The 26,129-nt window shown below is 40.4% G+C and overlaps 1 protein-coding gene across 2 annotated transcripts in view; it reads left to right on the top strand.

Annotated features, from left to right (window-relative positions):
- bicc1a (BicC family RNA binding protein 1a) overlaps positions 1–26,129 on the top strand; it is a 60,233-nt gene that overhangs the window by 14,688 nt on the left and 19,416 nt on the right. Inside the window, exons 2-7 of one of the 2 annotated variants that reach the window (XM_082557446.1) lie at positions 2,677–2,723; positions 13,802–13,871; positions 17,424–17,503; positions 18,540–18,698; positions 19,985–20,038; positions 24,527–24,709. In XM_082557446.1, coding sequence (XP_082413572.1) covers positions 2,677–2,723; positions 13,802–13,871; positions 17,424–17,503; positions 18,540–18,698; positions 19,985–20,038; positions 24,527–24,709 — 593 coding nt within the window. Of the gene's footprint in view, positions 1–2,676; positions 2,724–11,656; positions 11,802–13,801; positions 13,872–17,423; positions 17,504–18,539; positions 18,699–19,984; positions 20,039–24,526; positions 24,710–26,129 lie in introns of those variants that run through there. The other variant, XM_082557447.1, reaches the window with a different exon arrangement.

Genomic DNA, 26,129 nt, shown 5'->3' with positions numbered 1-26,129 from the left:
AAGATAAGAGGAGATGAGATGATAAAAGAACAGCTGGTCTACTCTGATAGACAGTGTGTTGCTTTTATTTTTCAGTAGACATGGGGGAAAACCGACGCTGCTGTTTTCCTTTTGGTTTGTCTTAGTTCTTACAGGAAGTGACACGGTAGCAGGGTCTTTCATAATCTTGGAACTTCAGACCACCTACAAAACTGAGCTTTCAAGTCGGAGCAGTTCTATACTAAAGCAAATACTGGATGAAAACACTTAAACCTACATTCACTGAGATAAACTAAATATGCTGGGAGTTCTGTGAATACGGAACACGTTGTTTTGTATTTGGTAGCCGCATAGTTGTAACTGTAGCTCAAATTGACACTCATGACATTTTATGCTTTATCAGTTGTTTGTCATGGGGGGAGAAATCCTATGGGGTATACCCTGGGTAGGTCACTGGTTTATCGCAAGGATAACACAGAGAGGGAAAAACACCAACCATTTACATCTCAATTTAGAATTGCCAATTATCCTAACCCATGCATGCCTTTGAGAGCTAACCACACAAGGAAAAAACAGCAACTGGCTGGCAGGATTTAAACCCAGGACTTTCTTTGTGTGAGGAACGATGCTAATCACTATACCACCACAGTGCCCGTCTTAAAATTCCCGCCTAGGATGCATGACAGTCACGAAAATAAAGTATATGATGTGAGATAAAGTAAAGCAAAAACAATTTTGCATTTGGCAAGCAGCGGCCAAGTATTTTGTGTGTTTTACCTGACAAATACCTTATCTAAAGAATCAAATACTGATTTGTAAAATATTTGCATTCCCAAAATTAATACAAATTACAAGAGAAATTACATCAATGCAAAACAGCTTTTAGTCCATACCAGTGTTTACAGCTCGTCACAGCCCCCCGCCATCCTGTTCACCCTTATTAGTCTCGTCTGTTATCAGATTAAGCACGGCAGAATGCTGACGCTGTCATTATGAGCATCCGCTATCAGAGGCTCTTAACGCAGCTGAAGAGACATCCAGCATTGATTCAACAAGATGCTTATTTTCCCTTTCGTGACAGTTGTTAATGTTGTTGTTGCATAAGAGTGTTAACAGATGGAATTTTTTTCCGATCGGTTTCCAAAGCAGGAAGAATGGTCGTGGACATAAGCTCGCTTAAATCAGACTCTCCAGATTCAGACTCACAAGTTTCTAATCCACTTTTTTGTGCTTTTGGATGCAATGATGAGCTAATATTCATGTTATCAGTGTATTGGGGTGGTGAAAAGGATGCAGTGCTTAGTGAATTTTAATTATCTGTCTTTTAAAATGTGGTGTGGATAGGAAAGCTTCAACAATCCTTTCCACACCCTAATTTCACAGTGGGATTATCATCATATAATACTGTTTGCACCGTGTACAATCTGTAATGGGCTTTTTTCTTGTTTTTTTTTTTTTAAATGGGCCAGCTTTTATAGGTTTGAGGAAATTTTACATAAAACTCAACGGGGCTCAGAGGGCATTCACCATATGGTTGCTTGCTTTTCTTTTTTGACGTAATAGGTTTAGAGCTCCATTTAGTTGCAGTTACGTTCTTGATTCATTATAACTCATCATAAATGATTACCATTATGGTTTTCTAAAGCCCAACAGTCCAGACAGCGATATTTACTGTGCGATAAGTTTACCATACATTTTTTTTAGTTATTCAATTTGGTTCTAATGTTCAAAACTGCAAAGTCACTTTTTGAATACATTATACTTCAGCTGTCCATTCAGAAATAAATGTTGAAATGTTTCGGACACTTTTGTCGTCATTGCACCGAGGTCAGCGTTTTTGACTGAACTGTAAGTCACGGCAACTCTACCGCTGCAGATGTTTCTGACCCAGATTTACACAGACTGCAGCAGATCCATCTTGAGAACGTTGACCGAAATGCATCATTAAACTCTCCCTGTATTCCCAAATGACAGGAACATGAGAATTCTCCTTGGATAGGAGATATGTATTTTGCATTAACAGAACTTGCCACAGCTTGGAGGACTTGCAGATGTGCTGGAGAGACTTCAGGCCTGACTTGCTCTGGTGGTTGGCTCTGTGCTTCTCTCCTGCTTACTGTATCAGCTAAGGGAGTTTCTTGGCATTTTCACCTGCTTGGAAATTTACTTTAAGTCAAACACCACTGCTTCTCTAAGTCCTTAGTCTGTTTACACCCAATGTTTGGGAATTTTAAAGTTGTCATGTACCATTTCCAAGGCCAGGCATTTACAGTATGCTGACAGACAAAAGTCGTAAGTGTGAATGTTATTTTAAGAAGTGCAAAACCAACATCAGTCAATCCAAGTGTGGTATGAAATGCTCCATTAATGGCTACTGTAAAATGCCCAAATATTTTCACTGTATCCATCAATTTGTTACACGGAAGCTGTGTCCAATCTCTAGGATTATAGAAAATTGCTTGGAACATTTTTATACCATTCTTGCAAATCAGCAGTATCGCTATGCATGCCAAACGCAATATGCAAAGAAATGGAGATCCACCATAAACACTTTACTGAGTGCAGATACGGTAACATTTTGAGGACTGGATAATCTGTGTGTGATTTGGCTGTGTTAGGCTGGATTGTACATTTAAAAACTGAGTGACTGTGTGGTTTTGATGAATTTATATTTCTCTTTCCTCTGTCTCACTCTAGCTGCCTCTGAGGGGAGAGTCAACGGTGGGGAGGATTTCTTTCAGAAGGTGAGTGTGTAGTCTGCACTTGGATAATGTGTGCTTTGTCTCTGGGTTGTTTTCAAGCCCACTGAGCAGCACTTCACTCATTGGTAATGGAGCAGATGCTCAGGTGCTCCTTCAGTCAGTCCTAATTACAAATGTAAACAAATAAAAACAATGGAACTACACTGACGTTAAACCACTCCAGGGCTCTGATACTATAACACAGCTGACACAACACTGGGGGGGGGGGGGGGGGGGGGGGGGGCTGGGCTTTCTCAGTTACATAATGTACCATAATATACCAGCTTATCTAAAGTTTAGAAACCCTAATCCGGCCAAGCAGTGCATCACTGACTTTTCTGTGTGAGCAATTTAATGAAATGTCCTCAAGCTTCACTACATTCAATGAAACGAGGATTTGGCTCAGTGAGTTTAAATATTTCTGAATGGGTGACAACTTGCTCAGATTCTCGTACTGGTACTTGGGGAACAGTCAAGTATGACACTGTGGCTGTATAGCTCAGTTCTTTATTAATTGATGCTCTTTCATACCAGTACAATTGTTTATTAATTGCAAACTCTCAAGTGAAACCATTTCTGACTATTCAGTAATGTGACTTTCTCCTGGTTTTATTTCTGGAACCTATCCTGACAAGGGCTTGGCAATGCAAACTTGATCACCATGAAAAATTAACAAAAGACTAATCAAAGTAGACTGAGTTGGTTGAGTTACTGAGATACAGTATGGTGCAAAAGTTTTGAGCCACCCCTAATTTCAGACTTTCTTGCACTCTGTTAGCAGTAGAACCACGAAGGGGGTCATTTTCACTCCGTGGCATTTAAAGAAAATATCGAAATTGGTTAAAATATAGCAAATAGTGAATTTTAGGATGTGTGAAATAAAAATGAAAAAATAATAAATAAATAAACATAACCGTTTATACCTAGAACAAATGAGGAGGTAATTTAGACCCAATAGAAATTAATGTAAAACAATATTGTACATGCCAGGTTGCCTAGCAACATTTACTATTTATACACTTTTTGATATGATGCCTGCTGTAGTGCAGAGTAGTAGTTACTGCAGGGCCAAACGTGTCATGTATGGGAGTTTGAGCTGAAGCAGAGCCACTCAGAGCACGGAGTGTGTGACCGAACGTGTGGAGAACCGGGCGAGTTGTTGGCTTTATAGAGCAGCAGGGGAACTGCAGAGAGTCCAGAGTGTGGGGAACAAATTGCGCAAATAAAGAGTGAAATCAAGAGCAGAAAAGTTTTGGAGCTGCGGAGGTGAATATCTACAGACTGAGGCGAAGCAGTGAGGATGCTGGACGACAGGCTGCAGGACCGGTGATTAGAGGCAGTTGTGGATGAGATGTTAAACTTTCACTGTTAACTGTTGATAATGTGTTCGCGCATCAACAAATCACACCAACACTTGCCTCTAGCGGCTTTGTGATATTTAATGAAATTATCTAAATCATTTATAAAACCAACAAAATCTCTTAAATCTTTTTACAGTCAGATCTTACTTAATTTTCAACTAATTTATCTAATTTTAGCAGCATAACATCTTCAAGAAATGACATTGCCTTTGCTGCTGTTGTTTCAGGACGAGGTCAACTTTGCGGTGGTTTTAGGGAGTCTGGTCTTGGCTTTCTGAAGGCCTTAACCTTTTTTTTCTTTTTTTTCTTTTTTTTTTTGACGTTGGCTGCTTTTTCACTCATTTTCAGTCCAGTATTTGAACCTGAGAATTTATAGTGGAATCTTCTTTTATTCAGGCTTTACAGGGGATTTATGATTCTCTGGTCTCCCCGTTCTCTCCGGGTACCCCAGCTTTCTCCCACAGTCCAAAGACTTGCAGTTAGTTGGGTTAGGTATCTAACAGCGATCTGTCCAGAGTGTACCCAGCTATCGACCTATGGTAGCTGGGATAGGCTACAGCGACCCTGACAAGGATAAGCAGAAGAGAATGGCTATATGGATGTTAAATCTACACAGTGGCTACGTTCTAACCACAAACCCGTAGGAAACTCTACACCATAACCTATGATGTAACTGTAAACTCCCTGGAAAATTAACTAGATTGGGCGTTGACACAGCCCACAATTATTGTCACTGCTGCTTTTTGTCCTGCAGTTTTTGATTATCAGTGAGAGAGTAATAATCATAGCCTCAATATAAGGACTCACAGATGTCAGCTAATTCCTGGAGGGAGATTGCCCAAACTATTGGAATGACACAGAAAAACGTGAGGGACACATGTGTTTGCTTCCAAAAAAATGAAAGACCACAACAAAGACTGGGGACACTAACATATAACGAGCAACTTAGCAAAGAACCAATTTTAAATTGCATCTTCGGGCATTTTGTTACTAGCAGCCTCTCACAAAAACATGTAAATTGTTCCCACTTCTTCAGCTGAATTTATGAAAAATGCTAAAGATAAGGTGATTCCCAACAAGCAATCATCCACAAACTTGGCATATCTCTGCACTGTATTGTTAATTAAAGATGAGGGAACTGGACAAGTGAAGGACAATGATACATGATACAGGACCTGATGGATGCATGTGGACCTTCAGTAGATAAATCTAATATTTGTTGAAGCCCTATCAGAAATGTCTCAACAAATGGGTGGTTGTCAAAAAGGAAGAGAAATGGTGATAAAGCTGCTACATACCACGTTATCTTAGAACATTACAGAAGCAGTGTAGGATTATCCTGATAGCGATTGGGGGGGGGGGGGGGGGGCAGCCAACATCCAAAAAAAGAGCTTTGAACGTCCTTTAATAAGCCCAGAAAACTTTTTGTTAAGACTCTTTGCATAAATTATTAGAAAGCTTACCTAAACCAAAGGCGATCATACCCAATATTGACTTTAAAGCTGATTGATTTACTCTTTGTCCCCCTCATGTTAAGAATTATGTAAAATGATATTAAAAGTAATTAAAATAAAACAAAATTCTATTGATCAACAATTCACAATACTAAAACTTCAGCTTACGGCTTAAATTTATAGATTTTCTACAACCTGTCTGCATGCATATGTCACAAGAGAAAAGACTGTGCAGATGCTGACTAAGATCACAACATTGTGTCGGGCAGAGCTATGTTTCAACTCATGTTTTGGGAGTAAAAATTGTCTGTCATCAGACCCTAAAACAAGAGTCATTGCGACAAAGCATTTATAGCTTTTTATTTTTCTAAAAAAAAAAAAATGTTGGGTTATGTCTTTTCCGTCTGTGCTTCAGTTCTAAAAGCAGCAGATCAACAGTCTTGCATGTAGAGATCTGATGTCCCTAAGGTCTTGGCAGAGTGGTGCCTTTGGCTTTGAAGTGAATGCAACTTTTCCGAAGGGGTATTTTAGCAACTTGAAGTGCAAGACTGAGTAGACCTGTATAAGTTCAAGCATTAAATTACACAATGACGTTTTATGTAAGCAAGTTGGAAAGAAAAAAAAAAATTAACCGAGACTCTGACTGTATTAAAACGTACTTTGCAAGGTTAACACCTGAAGCATCATCTGCAGATACAGAGGTTGCACTTCTCAGTTATTAGACACATTGCATGAAATGAATAACGAGGCTTCTGCAACACATTGTATCATTACTGTGTGTTATAGTCAGCTGTTGTTAAAAAAAAAAAAAAAACACCAAATGCTGTACATAACTATGATTAATGGAGTGGTATGTCGATTTGTGCAGCATTTGAGTCGGTATATAAAAGAAACTGTCTCAAACGTAATCGAGATTGGTCATTGCATACAGTCTAATCACACTGACAACAGTTGACCCAAATTGTAAGATCTGACATGAAAATTCAAAGTGTATATTGAAGTATATTGTGGTTTCCTTAATTTATCTCAAGTGGATTGATTTTTGTTTAAAACTCAGCTTCCTCATTATATTAAATCTCCCTCTATACTATGTTAATGGGCTGTAATGAAATAAATGATGGACAGCGGTCTGCTTTAGCATTCCTCCTTTGTCTATTTTCCGTATTTGGTTTTGGAGGTTAGGAATCGGAGTTAAATGTCAAAGAAGGAGGCAATTTAACTGTCCCTGAAGCAGTTTTCAAAAACCAAGTAATGCAAACCAGGCGCCTTAAGATTTCCCTCGTCGGAATTTTAACAAGGACTCTCGATATAATGCACTCTAGTTCTTCCTTCACTTCTTTTGGCTTGGATAGAACGGCAGTGTTTAGGATATGCAGTCTAGATGTCTACCTCAAAGCAGGTCTGGCAAAATACGCCTGGTGGTGTATTGACTTTGCCAGCCATGACTTTAAAAGTCCTTGACTTGAATATTGTCACAGCTTGTTCAAAGAAACAGTGGTTACTAGAGGTTAAATTGACAATTAAAAATTAGTATGCAGCTGTTTGAGTTGGCAGTCTGGTAAGAAGCAGTAAAGTGCTAAAGTCATGTTTTTATTGTAGAATTTCCATTTGGACAGCTCTGTATAGTTTCCCCTCTGATAGCGTGATCACCATACATGCCCAATTTGAGTTGGGAAAATAAACACACGGTGTAACTGTGGATTGTTGAAAGAAATGGATGAGGTGTGTGAAATACCTTGAAGTTGATGAAAATGGAAACTCTTAGTTGGACCGCTTCCTGCCCTTCCAACACACCCATGAACCACACACACTCAGTGGGACTAATAAGGCACATACGAAGAAAGTCTCTCTCACACATAAGAAAGCATATAGTCATTTTTGACGCACACATTCTTACACTTTGGGTGTTGGGAATTAGATTTTGTAGTTGCCTCAGCAGTTGAGATTTTTAGAGTTCAGTCTCTGGCAAGAGCAGCACAAAATGATCCACCCCCGCACTTTCTTCCCAAGCCTGCCTGTTGCAGTTGATCAAACCCTCTTACTCACTGTCTGCTGGACTTCCTTTGAGCTCAGAGCAACTTTTTGTCATAGAGTCCAAAACAGTCCACCCTCTTCATGTTGTCAGTAAAATAGTAGAGAAGATGGCAGACAATGTTGGACAACAGGAGGGTGCGCCAGCTGTGAAGTTAGCCATGTGAAGTTCCCTGCAGCTCCTGTGAGGGAATCTTACCAGCTATGTCCCTTTTCTCTTTTCAGCCTGTTTTTGGCATCACTCACTCATGTTTTTCCCCTCTCGCACGTCTCTTTCTGCCTCTTCCCTGCTGTTGTTCCAATGTTATTAGGTCTTTGCACTCTATTAATCCATTAATGTTTCCTTGTTATCATTCTGGTGTAAGCAGGGGATTTCTCTCCAAATAATATACTTGATTGTTTAACAGAAAGCGTGCGTCAGTGAACAGTTTATCATATTGTTATGCAGTAAAAACTTTTACGCTGTAAACTGTTGGAAGTGTTGCATCACTCTAAGCTCTATGGAGAGGTGTGTAGAGGTTTAGTCGTGGGGCAACAAAAGACGATAACGCCACGCACCACAGAAGAGCTTTGAGTGGATTTGAGTCAAGAGAAGCCTTTTGAACCTCTATCCAGTTCCTCCCCAGTCCTGCTTCTGTCTCCATCCCAGAGGTTGTGGTTCTCTAAATAATGCCAAGCAGGATATTTAAGTGCCAGTGTTCTCTACATCTGATGCCAGATGTAATTCATTTCATTTACACTGACGCATTTTGTATTCCACTGCGCTGACAAGGAAAAAACCTGAAAAATTAAGACTGTCAGGGTGAAATATTTGGTTGGCATACGTCTGTGAGACGTTGAAATAACTAGGTCAGTATGAGTGGCATCAAAACATACATAAACAAATGTTTGTGTTCAGTCAAGCAGTTTGAATTATCATGCGTCATCCATTAAAGTGTGTGTGTGTCTGCGTGTGTATGTGTTGCCCAGAGGAGTTACGGTGCTGCAACTTAGCACTCTGTTAACATGAACTCAGCTATGACTGTTGAGCCTCACGGGAACGGTTCAGTCAGTGCTGTCATCTTCGAGCTCTGCTGTTTTCTCAGTCTCGTAACTCTGACACCTCCCCCCAGAAACCCTCTGTCATCCCCGCAAACACACACACAATCGCACATATTCCAGCTGAATCAACAGCTGCACCATTGCAGCGAGATCCAGGAAACATGCCTCTACACTGTCGACTGCTGCTGTGCAATACATACTAACGCAGTCACGTGTTTTAAATGGATGTGCCATCTTTGAGGACATTTACTTAATGATATCCTGTGTTATGTTACGCACACATCTGCACGCACAGCTGCAAACCACTAAGAGCTGATCATGTCAAGGTCGTGCCATGAAATGTTGTTGGAGCCACAGTCATTTTTGTATTGATTTCAGAAAGGCTAGGGTGGCAGAATAGAGTGGCTGGAATGGTAAATATATAGGTTACTTAAATTTGTGCAAATATCTTCACCCATTTGAGAGGCATTTGCTAGCCCCTTCATAAATAAACACCATCCACCCTTTAAAATGGTGTGTGGTCTGCCAGAAATCAGTCCCATCTGCAGGACCCTGCCAAGAACAGCAACGCTGGACAGGAAACAGTTTTCTCTGAACAAAGCCCTTTTTACAGAAAAAGTTAGGGTATAAGCCATAATGTCTTTTGTTTTTTTTAAATCGTAAGCCTTCTACTTTGCTTATTTTCTGTGCTCCATTGTAGTTTCTGTGTAGCTTTAAGAGAGTGAAAAGTACATTTCCATTTACAGTGTCATTTTACTCGCTATCAGTCATCTGGCTTTAGTTCCACCATTGCCACTGCAGTTTCTGTTACCTCTGGGAGCTTGCTGCAGTCTTATGTTTCTTTCATATGTGCTTTTAAATTAAAGGCCTTCATGACAAATCCAGACATGCGTGTCATTGCCACAGGAGAGTGATTTGTAAGAGCAGAAGTTACAAAAAAAACTTTTAAAATTAAAGGAAAAAGTTAAGGGAGAATTTGTCTTTATCGCCGGGAACAGAATGTCCTTTAATGCTGCTTGTGATGCATCCAGCTGGTGTGAGCATGTGATTCAGACTGCGAAGAAAAGTTTGCATTCAGCTACAGGGGTGTTTGTGATTTATTGTCCTTTCTCACATATACCAGACGTCAGTGGGTGGGTGTCATGTTGTAGATTAGCTGCTTGTGCCCGAGGCTAGTTTGAAACTCACTAACATAAAACTTGTCAGATTTTGGTTTCAGGCTTGACTTACAATCTGTGTAAAACCATTTTGAGTGAATACATGGATAATGTTGTTGCAGCACTTGTAAAAAATCCTGCATCAAAGAGGAATGGGGAGGTCTCCAGTAAGACAGTAATGGGTGATCATTAGCAGCACGCTAAAGGCCGGATCTGTTTCCAGCTTAGTCCCTTTAATGATACCAGAATAAATTCCTTACAGAAATAGTTGAGCAAGATTATCTGAGAAGAATTTGCCTTTATTTTCATTGCACAACATGTACATTTCACTCAGTAGACACTGCAAGTAATCGCAGAACCACGAGACGGATAAATCACAAGGAGGACAGAAAGCTTAATTTTTTTACCCTTAGATGATGATAATTCTAAAAAGATATGCAACTTGGGTCAAGAGTTTAAGAGGGAGGGAAGAATATAACAATACATCAGTAAGTTTTTATTGAGTTTGTTTTGTTTTTCTGGAGGAATGCAGACACTTGTGAGAGGAAATTTACTTACCTTTAAAAGGAGCCTATAAAATAAACCCATAGATGCCATTGCTTAATAAAAGTTAAAATTCTGACTTCAGGGTACTAGGTTTTTACATTTTTATGTGTGAAGGTGTAGGAAATCAGTGAGGCCTGAAAGGGGCCGTCAACCCTCATCAGCTTAGAATATACAGCTCAGCTGTAGCGTAAAGTGAAACACACATCAGGCCTGTGGAAGCTGGCTCTGTTTTACAGGTGTGTGTGTGACTGGCTGTGGATAAGCTGTCAAACTATGTTGTTGATGATTTCAAGAAAAACCCTTCAACATGTAGAAAAGCAGACAGGAGTTTATGAGCTTCCCATTCTGATTTGTGCCTCAGTTAGCAATACAAGCTGTACTTTTGTCTTTTTAAAAAAAAAAAAAAAGAACTGGCAGATATAATTTAATAATCTTTGAGGGGACAATGAAAGCTGTGAATAGTTGTAGCAGTACTAATAAGCCTAACATCTAATTTGACTAGGGAGCACTGATGGATCTTAATGCACCCTTTCTCCCATTTGAATTACAATATGTGGCTTATGGCTTAATGCACTGGACCACTAAGGAATATTAAGTGGCAGCCCCTGCTCATGTAATGTGTTGAAGCGGGCCTCTGGTGCTTGATCACGTAGCTGAAACAGGGAATTTCATATCTTCTCCATCCCGAAAACACAAACCCCTGGAAAGTATTAAAACAAACATAAGACCACAGGACATTTCTGAAAACAAGGATGGAGCACATTGAGGACAAAGCCATTAGGAGACACATCTGATTTTCTTTCTTTTTTTTTCTTTTTTTCCCCCTCCATTAATATCAAGTACTTCTCACGACTGGCAGTTCAAAAGGCAGCCGTTATAGATTTGTAGGCAGGAGGCCAAGCAAGGTAACTTCCTCCTGGTGGAGAAAAAAAAATAGGAGTGAATGCTGGCAGCCTCTTGACAGCTCATTGTACTTTCTTTTGCTACCTGCTGTCCCCCCTTCTCCAGTGAGAGAGATAGATAGATAGATAGATAGAGAGATATATATATATATATATATATATATATATATATATATATATATATATATATATATATATATATATATATATATATATATATATATATATATATATATTTTAGGGGTGCAACGATATTCGTATCGATATTGAACGTTCGATACAGTGCTTTCGGTTCGGTACGCATATGTATCGAACAATACAACATTTGTAATTTATTTTATCAATTTTCCTTCTGACGATGCTGTCTGTGTTGAGCGCTCAGTGAATCTGTGTTCGACTACTCCGCCTAGGCTGCACTGTCCAGCGCAGATCCACTGAGCGCTCAACACAGACAGCATAGTCAGAAGGAAGAGCGCAGGGCAAGCTAGCGAGACAGAAGTTAAGCTCTCCTTGCAACAGGCAAATTGAACTTCATTCAGATCTGGCGTTTGGAATTATTTTGGTTTTCATGTGACGTATGACCCTGAAGGTAAGCGAGTCATGGACTAAAGTAAAACAGTATGTTGGATGTGCCATGCAATGCTCAATTACATTGGTGTGAACTAGTGTGTTAGCGCAGTTAGCTCGTTAACGTGTTGGCCGTGGAGATTTGCCGTGTTGTGGCGTTAAGGTCATTTCAACGAGATTAACCTGAATGCACTAGTGGGAACACAACGAATATGACTGCACATTTACGCCGACATCATCCTAGTGCAAAGACAAGTGAAAGCAGACAAAAAAAAGCAAGCATGCTACTAACTTTAGCCGAGTCATTTAGACCGCTGTTAGCACATGATTCTCCTTATGCTGCTGAGAATATAGCCCAGAAGAAGCGGATAGTATAGCTTTTATTTTGGAAAGAGCCATTTCTCTGTAATAAACTCTCTTTTCCAAAGATGAGTGATTCCTCAATCAGATACAGGGCTTGCAATATCGCTAGCCCGACGTCCCGAAGCTAGCGATTTTTTCAGTCGGGCTACCAAAATCTATCTCTTCCCTGCCCGTCGGGCTATTGTAGGAAGGAAAATATATGTCAATGCTTTTGCATTCTTTCAGAAATGTAGCTGGGTAATTATGTCATTGGCATCGGTGAGCCACTGTCAATATGTGACATATTGAAGTCGCGTTTGAATTTGCGCTTGTTTTTTTGCTTTCACTTTGCAATCGTGCGAACTGTGTATAGAGAGCGACAGCACTGATCTGTGAGTGATGATAATTTGCGCACCAATTCCTCTGACATCGTCTTATTAATCGTTAGCTTACTATGCAAACATGACAAGTGAAATCTCCCGCAGCTTAAACATGTGAGAGGTTGATCGCGCAGAGAATCGCTGAGCTTATGTGAGTGAGCGTGTAAAAGCATTTCAGTTCTGCTGAGCCAAATAAGACAGGTCAGGGTGAAGAAGTGACAGCCAAAGAAAAGCTTACCACAAAACGGAGAAGTTATGACAAATCAGACTATAAGGCAAAAAGAAAGTGCAGCTTCATGGTTTCATGGACAAAAGAATTTCTGTGGCTGCGATATGATGAGCTAAATAACCAGGGCTGCACATAAGTGGTCCGCAGGTGCGCATTCGCTGTCAAAATAAAAAACACGCACAAGGGTTAGGGTTAAATTTAAAAACTGTACTTTTGAGTTAAAATATATATTTATAATTTTAATAAATGACAAATTAAAAATGCATGAACATTTTTTTGTATCGAAAAAATATCGAACCGTGACACCAAAGTATCGAACCGAACCGAACCGTGAATTTTGTGTATCATTGCACCCCTAATAAATATATATATCTCGATCATCATACATTGATATTGCCTATTTTCCACGCTTGCTGCCAAAACAGCCTTCATCCATTGATGCATGGATATAATCAGGGACTTTTGAGGGTATCCTAGTGCTGTCTGCCACCACAACATTAGCAGAAGATTTTTATGCTTTATTGGCATGTTCCTAAGGAGTTTCTATGGAGTCGTAGGATGCATTAGCCTGCTTTGTCTATTTGTCTGCTAGGTGCATGTCAAAGTAGCATTCATTTGAATGCCATGACCAAAGGATTGCTAGGCATGTTATGCATTGCAAAGCTAAGTGACCTATAAGTTTAATCCTGTGTGTGTGTGTGGGTGTGGGTGTGTGTGGGTGTGTGTGTTGATCAGAATCTGAGCAGTTTTTAATTGAACGCAGTCACAACTCCTCGTGTTTTCAAAGTCACCCAAATTAGTGCTTGCTAATACAGCTGATCTAATTAAAATCTCCAAAAATCCACATAGTGTCTCACAGTGATCTATATAATAGTATAATTAGAAATAAATCTGAAAAACACATTTACAAACTTAGAAGTTTAGTTCAGTATGTTGCTGTAAAACTATTGTAATTACTGCCAAGACAGAAGTCTCAAAGTTCTAATTTAGTAGGTTTTTTTGTCTGCTAATACACAACCAGTACTGATATCTGTGAAAATCTAATGCCAGCTCTCCTTCATTCTGTTTCAGATCATGGATGAGACCCAAACGCAGATTGCCTGGCCTTCTAAACTGAAAATTGGAGCAAAGTCAAAAAAAGGTGAGGTTTCCCCGCTTTTTATACCAAACTCTTCCTATACTGTTGCTTGTGTGTAACTTACTTTTGGGGGGCTTAATGTTGAGCCTATAGGATGTATGGATATGACGAGCTCTATATGTTAACTTTGTTTTGGTTTTCCATCTGAAAAAACTAATAAAAAAAGGTTAATGGTTATGAGTCAGTTTGTTGTAACCAGAAAAATGTTCTTTGCAAACTCGGTGGGGTCGGATGGACAAAAAGGGGAGTATTTCAAGATTGCACTAGCATTGGTTATTAAAAATTTAATTGAAAAGATGAAAGCATTGCATGTTTTCTGTCCCTCGCAAGGCAGTAACCTCATCTTCATGGAGGAATTTTTTTCAGATTTTTGCTGCAGAGGTGGAGGGGTGGGAGTTGGTTGCCCACGCATTTATTGCCCAAGTTGTTCCAGTGCTCTGTTACCAATAAAACATTATCACGGTTATTTAAGGCTCTTCCGGGAGGGAGTGAGGCCAGGATTGAGGAGAGGGGAGGGTGAGGAGTTGGTGTAGCGATGCCCACTTTAGCAGTTCTCCTGAGGAAAACAATGCGCATCTTCAAGCCAGATGTGCAATCCAGTGACATTATGTAACTTCCTCACTCATTCTTTATGGATAAAAAGTTGATGCAAACACATCAGAATATTAAACACTTTTTCCTCTGGCTGTTTAATCAGCTGTAGGTTCTACGCAGTTCATTCGCATACAACTATCCATTCACCCCAAGTATTAGTTCATTCAGAAAACCTGCCTTTGACGGCACCTGGGAATGATGATGTGTACAAAAAAAAATGTACGTTTTTGACGCATGATGTTAGATTTTCCCCCGGTGTTGCGTAAACCGAAAGCAGCAGAGGGTAAGAGTGTTATATAATCACTTGGTTATCTTATGCATTTTTTGGGGGGGGGGTTGAAACTGCCCATCTGCTTTAACCACCTGGATCCTGGAATTGAGGGAAGAGGAAGGGACAACACAGCAAAATAGAGTTCATTTCACTTACCACATCAGCCATTCTGTAAACTTCAGGAAACGAAGAAACACAGATTTTATCCACCTTTTATTGAACACAAAATTAGTCCAACACAAAACTCACCTGCTCTGCTCTTGACAGAAGATGACGGAGCAGATTATGTTCCGTTATTTTTATCTAAAATCACACTCTTTAATAGCATTAGCTTTCCTTGTTTCCCTGGAATTTTCATGTGCAGTCTGGAATTGATTACACTCGGTGGGATAGCAGCAGATGTGAGGGGATCTGTATGTTTTGTAACCTCTGCGTATGGCGAGCCGCACTTCATCAAAATGCCAGCTCTGCTGTTTCATTCATCACCTGCAACTAGCCATCTCTACCGCCTGCATAGGTGCGATAAGGCAAGTTGGTAGCCTCTGGGACAAGCCGTCATCAGCACCTAGCCTGCAGTTTATCATAATGAGGAGCCATATCGCTCATGCACAAGACACGTACGTGTAGCAATTTAAGGACACCGGAGTGGTCAGTGTTGGTTTATTGGCGTCTCAGAAAGTATCATTTTTTTGTTTTTTTTTCCATTACGGATAATTGTTTTAAAGCTACTTCCAGTTGCCAGTTGTGTTTCACTGTTTCCGCAGATGTTTTGAATGAGGAACGCTAAGTCAACAGGATTTTAATTCTCTTCATTTGTGTGGTATTTTCTAATGCAGTCCTTCGCTGGAAAAATGCTTCAGCTTTGCCAGGCCAGAGCTCTGGGTCAAAAGGTTTCTTCTCTGTCAAGTGGAACAATAAAAATCTGTGTGACTGAAAACATTCACCTTTCGCAGCTACAGGTCTACTCTTGTTTTTGTTTGTTTTCATAGGTGTTGTGCGTGCCAAATTAGGACTTAAGGTGTTTTGTTTTTTTTATACATATATATTCAACAATCATTCATCAAATACAAAATGGGGGGTGGAGAAAAAGCACAGAGCACACACCACTTCAAAAATGCGGGGGTGTTCTGCATCACGACTGCGGCACTCATTTAGGCTGGCTAATGTTTGCCAGATGTGCTGTGCAGGTTGGAGTGGGGACACTGAAAGGGCCATACTCCCTCTAACGGTTACAGGAGGAAGTTGAGTGATTTCTGTTGTTCACGACAGCAGAATGATGGGAAAATTCCCTGGAACAGTGCTGAGGTTGTGATAGATCTCTGACCACTCTTTGTGCTTGTGTTTTTTTTTTTTGTTTGTTTGTTTTTTTTTTTTCTCTGTTTTGTTTTCCTGTCTGACTTCAGCTTTTTTTTTTTTTTTTTTTTTTGTGAGTTCTTAACCCGCAAACAATCTGTGAGCTGTTGTTCCTCCCTCCTGTGATGCAGCATCTTTTGGAGTCTTGAGGTTGTCTGACCCTTTTGGCGCTCTCAACAAGATCTGTGCTTGTTTGTTGATGCATATCAAACTAATAACATTTGCTTCCTTTGTAAATACAAAAAAGAAACTACCCTGACTGTTTTCTTTTCTATGCTTCTCATATCTGACCCATGCAGGACTTTTCACTCCTAAGCTCCTTGGAAGACTAAACACGCTAGTACGAGTTTCTCTAAGGTCCCGGTGACTTTGTAACAATAAATCTGCTTCAACAAGTCCTGTCTGAGGACTACGCTGTACATCTGTGATCCTGTGTTTGTGTGTGCATGGTTAGGAGTGTTCCTGGAAGGGGCTTTGTGGACTTCCTGCTGCTCGGTACAGTTAACACGTGGGCGATGGACCGTGGACGTGTAGTACATGAATGTGTGCATGTGAACACACACGCACATATTTGTGTTTTTGCGTTTGCATTCTCCAGGGGTCCTGCATGCAGCAGTGCCAGATGTATTCTTACCCAATGCTGCGCAGACAAAACCATTAGCTGTGAAAAGTTTAGCTATGCAGTGTTTGTGCTGAGAAGCTGAGGAGGCACAGTTTATTCACTGCTTGGATATTTCTTGCGCGATCCTTTTGTGGTTGCTGAGTGTATTTACTCAGAAATTTTAAATGCTTCAAAGTGGTGCGTTTATCACTAGTTTGCATTTGGGTAAACACTACTGGGTCTTGGAGTGACTGCTAATAAACACCAGAATACAGTCAGTGATCTTTAGCAGTATTTGAGAAAGAAGCTGAAGGAGGTTGACAGAATGAGGTTCAGAAAAGAGAAGGTGAGGGTGTCTGTCTTCTATTTAGGCAAAATTGCAGCTCAAGATTTGTTTTTTTTTGTTTTTAACAGCTCACAGTTTTTTGAGATTGCCTGAATGTAATTCCAGAGGTGCTCCTCTTCCCCAATCACCACATGGCATTTGCTTGCCAATAAAAATGAGACTCGGCAGATATAAAAGCAGTAATTACTGTCACACAGCTTTTGTCTGACGCACTGTAATTTGTTGACAAGTGGAGACTTTTTGTGTCATATTTGGATTGAACTTGTCGCATTCTGCCTCTGCTCATTGTCAGCACCAAGTCACGCACGCACATAGCATACTTCTACAGACGTTAAACACATGCCGTCCGCCTCGTTTTTAACGTCTGCCCGTCTCTTCTTTCCTTGCCAGATCCACACATCAAGGTGTGCGGGAAGAGGGAGAATGTAAGGGAAGCCAAAGACCGAATAATGTCTGTCCTCGATACAAAGGTAAAGAAAACACCTTCATCACAGTGATTAAAAAACGTCCTTTGTGTGTAAACGGGCAGCTCTCAGTCTTCTGTTTCCTGCTGAAGGTGTTTTTCACTCAGGTTTATTTCACCTGAACTCTCCCACTGACAGCAATCAACTTTCCACTAATCAATCCCAACACTCAAGTCTTGAGTTTCTCAGTTTTGCAGTGTGTGCATGCAGGCTCCGTTGCCATGACAGCAAAAGAATTCACATAGTTGGGTGACTGGGCTCTAGCACACCCTAGGGGCAAGAGGTCGCTTGTGCACTTTGTACAGCAACCCACACGGAAGAGCTGCACCCAACTGGCATTGTTTATAGCATTTTATATGGTTTTGTCACGAAAAGGCCTTTCCCCCCCCCTGGAATACACAGAATTATTTCAGAATTTTTATTTGCTTTATTCATTTTTTTTAATAAACAGCATATTTTGTTGCTTTGATTCTGTTCTAAATGAGTGCAGCATGTGAGTGTGTTTTTTAAAGAGTGGAAAATTGTAAAAGTAATGACTTTGTGACTGTTTAGATGGCGTAAAGGGGGACACATGTTCAACAGGCCTTTCAGTGAACCAGGATTTACAATCAGAGAAATAGCAGGGGAATCAGGGAATCTTGGACCTCTTTGTTGTTTAATATTGTAAGGTATTTACTTTACAGTGTCTTAAAATGCCTCGAATATTGCTGGTAATTGGCAATCTATAAATACAACTAAAAGAAATTAAAACATCACCAAAAAAGCGAGAGGTCTATTAGCTTGTTTGTTTTTTGTTGAACACACAGTTGTAGCTCGGGGAGACTATAAACTCCACAGTATGTACCAGATGGTTGCTTTACCCATGGGCCGGATGGGTGTATTTACTAGAAATATCTTCATTAGTTCAAAGCTGTAAATGCAGTTTTGTTTTGCTTTTTTCCTTTAGTTTATGTACAATGTTCTGTACTTTTCTCACCTCACTGATATTTTTCAAGGGTTATCAGTCATCTTCTCAACCACTATCACTCTTTCTTCTCATTAGAGTAACAGGGTGACTCTGAAGATGGATGTTTCCCACACAGAGCATTCACACGTTATTGGCAAAGGAGGCAACAACATCAAGAGGGTGATGGAGGAGACGGGGTGTCACATCCATTTCCCAGACTCTAACAGGAACAACCAGGCAGAGAAAAGCAACCAGGTTTGAACCTTTTCTTTAATGTCTTGGATCACTGCTTTGCATTCTGCTGCCCAGAGTGTTTCCTACCATCATCCCTTAAAAACAGATTTTCTTAGGTTTCAGGTTCTAAATAACTCTTTGATCTGTGTATGCAGCCCTCCAATCCATTTACTAGCTGTCACGGGGTCTCAGTCTGGACAGGTTGCAGAGAGTTGGTTCACTCGGGTGTTTTGATTGGCCAGCTCAGAGGAAGCTAGTATGTTTTGGCTGGCCTCACTAGAATAGCACTAGGATCCTGCTGTAATTACCATTAAAGTATAGTAAGAGGAGTTGAGGAGAGGTCCAAGCATTAGATATCTGCTCTACACCTGTGTATGAAAGAACTGACAAGTTCTTTATTTTCAAAGGTCTACTCACCTTACTCTTACGGTTTCTCTGTGGGCTTTGCATAAAACAGTTTGCACTTATTCCAGATGTAGATGGTTAAGCTACTCCCCTCAGAACTCTGTATTTTGTGCATTGCTCAATCCCCTCCAGTCTGATGATGCAAGTATGGGCTGATAAGCAGCAACACTCTCCTTTTAGGCCCTTTAAGCTGTGTCTGTTCTCCAGTATCAAAAGCTTTCAGTCTGCATCAGAGCCTTTGAGAGGGCAGGCATATTGACAGTACAGTTTTATTGATGAGCACATGGTACATTACTGTAAAACTCAATGAAGGGGCTACTTTTGATTCTCAGTAAAGCTGATGAGCTTCAGGATATTGTTGAATCACACTTAAGCAAAGCTTTTTTATGTTAAAATCTACAGTGCAAGTGTATATTTGAAGATTTTCTTCATGTAGCAGAGGTGAATTAGAGTGACCTGCTTTGTGTTGATTTAATTTTTTCTTTTGACAGCAACACTTAAACTTTATATTTGTTTTGGCACTGTAGCTGTGTACCGTGCTTAAGGTCTTTCATGGATAGCGCTGCTGAATCGTCTTTAGAGTGAGGAACGAGGATCAGAACAGAAAAAGCTAATGAGATCATTTATCACCCTTTTCATTAGTCTTTAAATTTAGTTAATCTGGCCTCTCTTTTTGGTGGTTATGCTTAAAAATTACTTGGTTAAATTTGCACGGTTGTTTTTACATTCACAGTGAATTGCATCATTGAGTCGAGCAGATTCATGACACGGTTCAAAACATTGCCTGCAAAGATGTCACAATTACATGAAACCGTATGCAAAGTACCTTAGTCTTGTATTTATCTTGGAGTGCGGGGGAACTGGATGACTGATTTACATCATTTACTTTTTATTATGAACAGGTGTCCATCGCAGGGCAGCCAGGCGGGGTGGAGGCAGCTCGAGTAAAAATAAGGGTAAGTTGGAATTCAGCCACGTTTGTCTTTGAGGGATACTCCACCCATAATTTTGAGTATCAAAGGCACATTCCCTGCAGACTGTTAAATTTGCACTTTTAACCTCCGTGGAGCAGACCGACTGTGCTCAGTTTACATTTCTGAAAGTTGCCGCTGATTTTAGTGCTGACCAATTTCTTTAAGAATAGATTTCAGTGTTATTTTGTAGTGCAGAGTTCAGCCAGATTGGACTGTTTTTAACAGAAAATCACAAGGCTGCCTAATCCATCCCACTTGACTGTAGGATTGAGTTGTTGATTGGGAAATGTTGATTTCTCATGATGTAAAAAACAATGGTGAGAATGAAGGATTTTGCTCAGCCGTACTAAGTAACAGCAACTGCAAGTACGAGTGTGTGTTTGAAACGATGTATAACAAATAATAAGAGTATTGCCCTAAATTTACCTCCACCTATGCCGTTTCCTGTTTTCCTTTGCCTTTGGCTGCTCCACCGGAGTACATTTGACCAGGCAAAATTTCAGCTGGACTGCAGTATCCAAGTGTCCATGTCTTGATCCTCTGGTCAACTTGGTCTCTCCAGCTTGTGTCATCTGAAATACTGTGCTTACCAGCACCAGCATGTCCAGTACTATTCGATAATTACTTGACATGAAGTTAAAATAATTAAGGACAAAAGTTTAAGACAAGAAATAGTCACATAAACTAGATTTTAAAGAATATTCTAAAGGACATTTGAAAATGTGTAAATCATGACCATGCTCAAGAAAATGTCAAAATTAGGACAGTCGAGTCAAGTTGCGCACCTAATCCTTCAGTGGAAAAGCTCCAACCTTTACAGTAGGTAAATATGTGGCCCAGGCATAGTTTCAACACTTCGTCTAAGCCACAAGCACCATTCCCTACTTATTCCCAGTCCACTTCCCAAGAACAATTGTAAAATAAAAGCATGAGCAACGCTCCCTCTGGCAAGTCTATCTCAAACCCATTTTCTAGCATTTTTTCCATCTTCAGTTTCATTCTGACGGGAAGCCCAACCTTCAGCTTCATCTCTGAGAGCAAAAAGACCTCGTGTGCTTGTGTGACCTACTACATCTTTAGACTTTTACTGTATTTCAACACCACAGCAGTTGTCTAAAGTGAGCACATTCCTCTGCTATGAACTGACCAAAACTAACATGGCGATGTGTGCTTTTGAGAAAGACAGAGTGAGTGTGTGCTGGAGGGAAAAGACAGGAAGACAAGGTCACGCTGGATGTTGTTGCAGTGCGTACTGGCAAATGTCTGCATGCATGTACCCATATCTCTCCATGTTTAATGGGTGTTTTCATAAGCAACAAATCAAATCCCAGATCATCTGCTTTCTTTGCTATGGATGAGGGGAAAAGAATAATCAAACCGAACCATACCAGTGTTGTACAAAGAACCACAAAGAGTTTTGTGTCCTCGAGAGAAGACTCAGTCAGCGGACAAGTGAGCTGAATAATAAGAGTTTCCTCTCCTGTCTGTCAGCTTGGTGTCTTTCAGTGGAAACCTTGATACTTACCTAGTCCTGGAATAGCCAAACATATTGTATGTGCTGTCAACAGTGTTATAAATTTGACATCCAGTTTAAGGCAGCTGTCGATGAAGGAGTGTTATAGTTTGTGCTCGGGCATGATTAGCGATCAGGCTACATGCGCCCACTTCTTAAAGCAGATTAGGGCACGGTTCGCTTGACTGCACCGTGGCAGAGCAGTCACGCTACTCAAACAGCCGGGCACAGTACAGATCGCCTAACATTGTATACATTTCATCTGGTCAGCGTTAGCTTCACACTGAAAATGTCAACATACTTTAGATGTTTACGTGGTATACCTGCGTCCTGTAGTCATCACCGACTTGGATTCCATCTCACCAAACAGAATATTTATACAAAGCCTTGGACGTGCCATCAGAAGCTGTATCCCTGTTTGCCTGGAGACAAATCAATGGCTTGATTTAGTTTTGTTGACATCTTTTATAATGTGTTAAACTGCTACTGTAGTAACTTTATCTTGAGGTGGAGTTTTTCCCCTCTCAACACCTCGCCCTGTCCCGCCTCTTATCCCCTCTGAAAATATCTCGAAGTGTCTACATTTTAATTTAGTTTTAGCCATTTGACTTTTTATATTGTTTATATTTTCATAATCTCCTCCCCGGTGCTCCTGTGGTTCATTTTTCCATTTCCAGCTCTGACAGTCTGCCATACTTCTTTCACTTGGTCAGAAAGTTGGATCAATATTTTAAAAAAAAAAAATCACAGTAGAGAGGGGGAAAAGGGGGGAAAAACGAACCATGATTAAGTTTTTCTGGTATCAAGTATTTTTGTTGCACCAGTGTTTATCTTTTCAGTTTCACATCAGTAATTCTGGCTTGGATTAAACTCAAAAGTCAGAAGGCCCAGACAAAACAAGCCAGGTGTGTAAACACAGACTGATTATTGAAGGGCTAATCTTTTTCTTTTTTTTTTTCTTTCCCTACATTTGGTGTGAAGTCAGCAGATAATTCATCACCCTGGATCTGTTAAAATATAAAGGAAAACTGTCCTCCACGTTTTCTAAAGCCCACTAAGTGCCAGAGCTTGTCTAATTTCTTAAAAGTTAATTGTTAAGATAACCTAAGATGCATTTCTAGGCTCACCCTCATCATCCAGTGCATGCCGAGTGGCATCGATCTTGAGGGCGGGGGAAAAAAGTGGACTCGACGGTTATTTCGAATCTTTTTCTTTTTTAAGTTGTGTTGAAATTGAAAAATTCCACAGTAAAATGCATGAGGTTAGAGAGTTTACCTCAGTTTCTTGTCCTCCTACATAACTCCTACAGTTATGGTTGCTAGTTAGACAGAGTACTATCTTCTGGGTGGGCATTAGACCACATCCTCCCCAGTCGTCTTCTAAAACCAGAAGTGGCTGGTTTGTTCCTGCATTAGCAATGCAGCTAAGGGAGAATCATGTCCCTTAATCATTCAGACACACCGCAGTGGACCTACAAGGTCTGCCGTACTTCTGATGCCTTCTTGGGTGGAGATCTGTTTGACTCTGTAACAAGCCAGTTGTTGAGGTGATGGATTCTTGGGGGATTTAATGTGGCTTTCGGAGATGGAGCTGGCAGGTAGGTGATGAAAGGTCTAGCTAGTTGCGTTACCTCAAAGATATTTTCATTTTTCTTCATCCCTCACTCTTATGTCAGGACAAGTGAGGCCTTTGAACAGCACTTTCTGTTTGAATACATGTGAAACCCATATTTGCCAAGCTGTCCTTTTTGAAAAAAGCTGAACTCAGCTCCGCCGTGAAAATCAGCCTATTCTTCATTCAGTTCTCGACTCCTGCTGGTCTGCTTGTCCTCCCTTGCATTTCCCTCAGTGCTGACCTAAATTTCTCGAACCCTCGGAGAGCGAGTGCTGAAACGTGATATAAATGTAAGGCCAAGCGCATATGGGACTGATCAGGGATGCATTTCTTTGGTCAGAGCAATTCATGCTGCTTGCCCTTCACTGGCAGCCAAAACCATAGTGGCGCTCTGCCCAAGAGTCAGTGTTTGGATAAGTGTGTGCGTGTGTGTGTTCATTGTCTTTATGAGTGTGTATATGTGCATTCCCTTCAGTTTTTCTGTATAAGGGTGTGGCTGTGTGATTTATCTCTCTTGTGTGTGTGTGTATATATAAGCATGTGTATGCATAAAGTAAAGTTGTCAGCATCTATTCTCTTTGAATGAAGGCTGTGACACAAATGACAGGAACTGTTATCTGTTGCTGGTCCTGTGGTTTAATTCAGTGACTTGATGTATGAGAATTAATGTATGAGAGTGAACAGGCCATGGACCACTAATGTTTTAAATTTTAAACCATAGTTGGATGTTTTCGTGTAGCCATAATGATAAAATGATGAAGAATTTTATTTCTTTTTTTTTTATGTTTTTTTTTTTTTTTTTTTTTTGACCCTGTAGCATTTTGCTGCTTGCAGACGTTGTCTTTTTTTCTATTCTTTTTTTTTGTTTTTTTTTTTTTCCTTCTTTTTGCTGCCGGTGCTACTCCACTTCATTTTGACTACCTTCCCCAGATTTATTTATTTGGCCTGACAGATTTACATACCAAGTGTTGCCACCTTCTGTTAAATGAAGGATTGTTATGGCTGTGTGTCAATTCACATAAGTCTTCAGTATGTGAAGAAATCCCCCTTTTCCTTATGCGTTTTTACTTAATCGGTGTAAGTCACTAATGTTTTGACACCGGCTGTTATGTTCTTTCTGTCATAATTTTTTTTGAAGAGGGGGGAAAAAAATCTGGTTCCACATGTTTTATATTTTTTCCTACAGAAGCCATAACAGTTTAATAATAAGCTCCAACACTCTGCAGCATTTCAGCCGCCATCACTATGCTTCCACATGTTCAAAGACGATGGTTGTCGCTTACTGTTAATACCTTCCCTTCCTCTGTCCTCCTCCTCCTTCCACCTGTCCCGTCACGTTACAGGAGCTGCTACCTCTTGTGCTGTCTTTCGAGCTCCCTGCAATCATGCAGTCTGACCCCAGCTCGCCCACTGTGCAGCACATCTCGCAGACCTACAACCTCACAGTCTCCTTCAAGCCCCCGACACGTCTCTATAGAGCCACAGGTGTTGTTCGCGGCTCACAGAATAATGCCAACGCACTCAAGGTAAGAAGGATCTCACGGTTTAGAAGTGACGAATGGTCTGTGGCATTTGAGGGTTGTGTGAAACAGATGGTCAAGGCTTTTTGTTATTAATTAATAAGAAAATTATGGAGTAAAAAATGCACATTACAACTTTCCACAGACTAAAGCGATAAAAAAGTACGACATTGTAAAACATGAAATGCATGAAACCAGCAAATGCTTACATTTTATAGCCAGGAACCAGTGAATATTTAGCTGTTGACTCATTAGTCTGTTTTAAGCATTTCCTAATACTGCACCAGCTGTATTAATAATTTAAACTCTGTAACGTCACCTTTTTACTTTGTGGCAAAATTATGGAAAGGCCAAACAGCCCTTGTGTGTCCTGTAAAATATGCTTGAACTCTGACCTCTGTACTCCTTCTCAGTCATTTCAGTTCTGTAATATTTTAGCGAATCCATTTACATGTTGAACCACGCGCCCAAAAAAAGGGTTTCCTGAGCCACGCGTTAAGGCCCACCAACACTTTCGGCATGCCTCACTTTTCTCATATAAACTGCTTCATTACATTCGGCACCACAGGGGCAAGAGAGTGCTGAGAGATTTTTGGTCACTCAAACTGGACGGCTGCTAGTTTAGCTCTCCACTGCAGGGGAGACTGTGTCCCACTACTGTATCAGCAAGTCCACAAGCTCCCCTCAAATGAAACTGTACTTTAAATTAGTCTCTGAGTTTCTTGCAGTTTTTTTCTGCTGCTTGTGTATGTTCGTAATCATACTGTATGTTTCCTATATATAAACATACAGAGATGTATTTCCTCAACAGGCATCTGGCTTAGGATAGTGCCAGGAAGGTTTCTCATAAATCTCTGCCAAACAAATCATAGCCACCATTCCCCCACCCCACTACCAAGCTTTAGTTAACAACGTGGAGTTAATTTTAGTTTGCCAACAGTTGCGTTTTGCATATGTGCATTTCTGCGTTCATTTATTCATCAGTGCCAGTGCACTTTTATTTGGATTTGTATGCTTGTGTGCATTTGTGTGTTCCTATGTACAGCACATGTGTTCATATGCAGAAACATTGCCCCTGAGTTTGCGGTAGGTCTGAGGGGTCAGTCAGGACTGGGAAGAATGCCAGATGAAAGCTGTATGCTATGTTGTGTGGTGGCGTGAGACCCTTAGTGGTTTTGGCAATTCTTAAAGGTGCTCTATGGATTGTTGTCTTATGTTGGCCACAGTGTGCAGATTCCTGTAGAAGAGGGGAAATGACATACTTTACAAGGCCAAGTGATGGCTTGCAGAGACTGCAAAGAATGAGACTGTTAAGATGGCCAGCACAGTTTAAAAAAAAAAAAAAAAGCAATAATTTTCATTGGTTATATAGAAAACACTGGTGCTTTCTCTGAGAAAGCACCAGCTTTGCTTTACTGCTCTGTGA

Source organism: Aulonocara stuartgranti (genome assembly GCF_965226115.1).
Source record: "Aulonocara stuartgranti genome assembly, chromosome: 13".
In the NCBI taxonomy this organism is placed as follows: Eukaryota; Metazoa; Chordata; class Actinopteri; order Cichliformes; family Cichlidae; genus Aulonocara; species Aulonocara stuartgranti.
The sequence above is the reverse complement of the archived record's forward strand: the minus strand, read 5'-3'. Positions and strand labels throughout refer to the sequence as shown.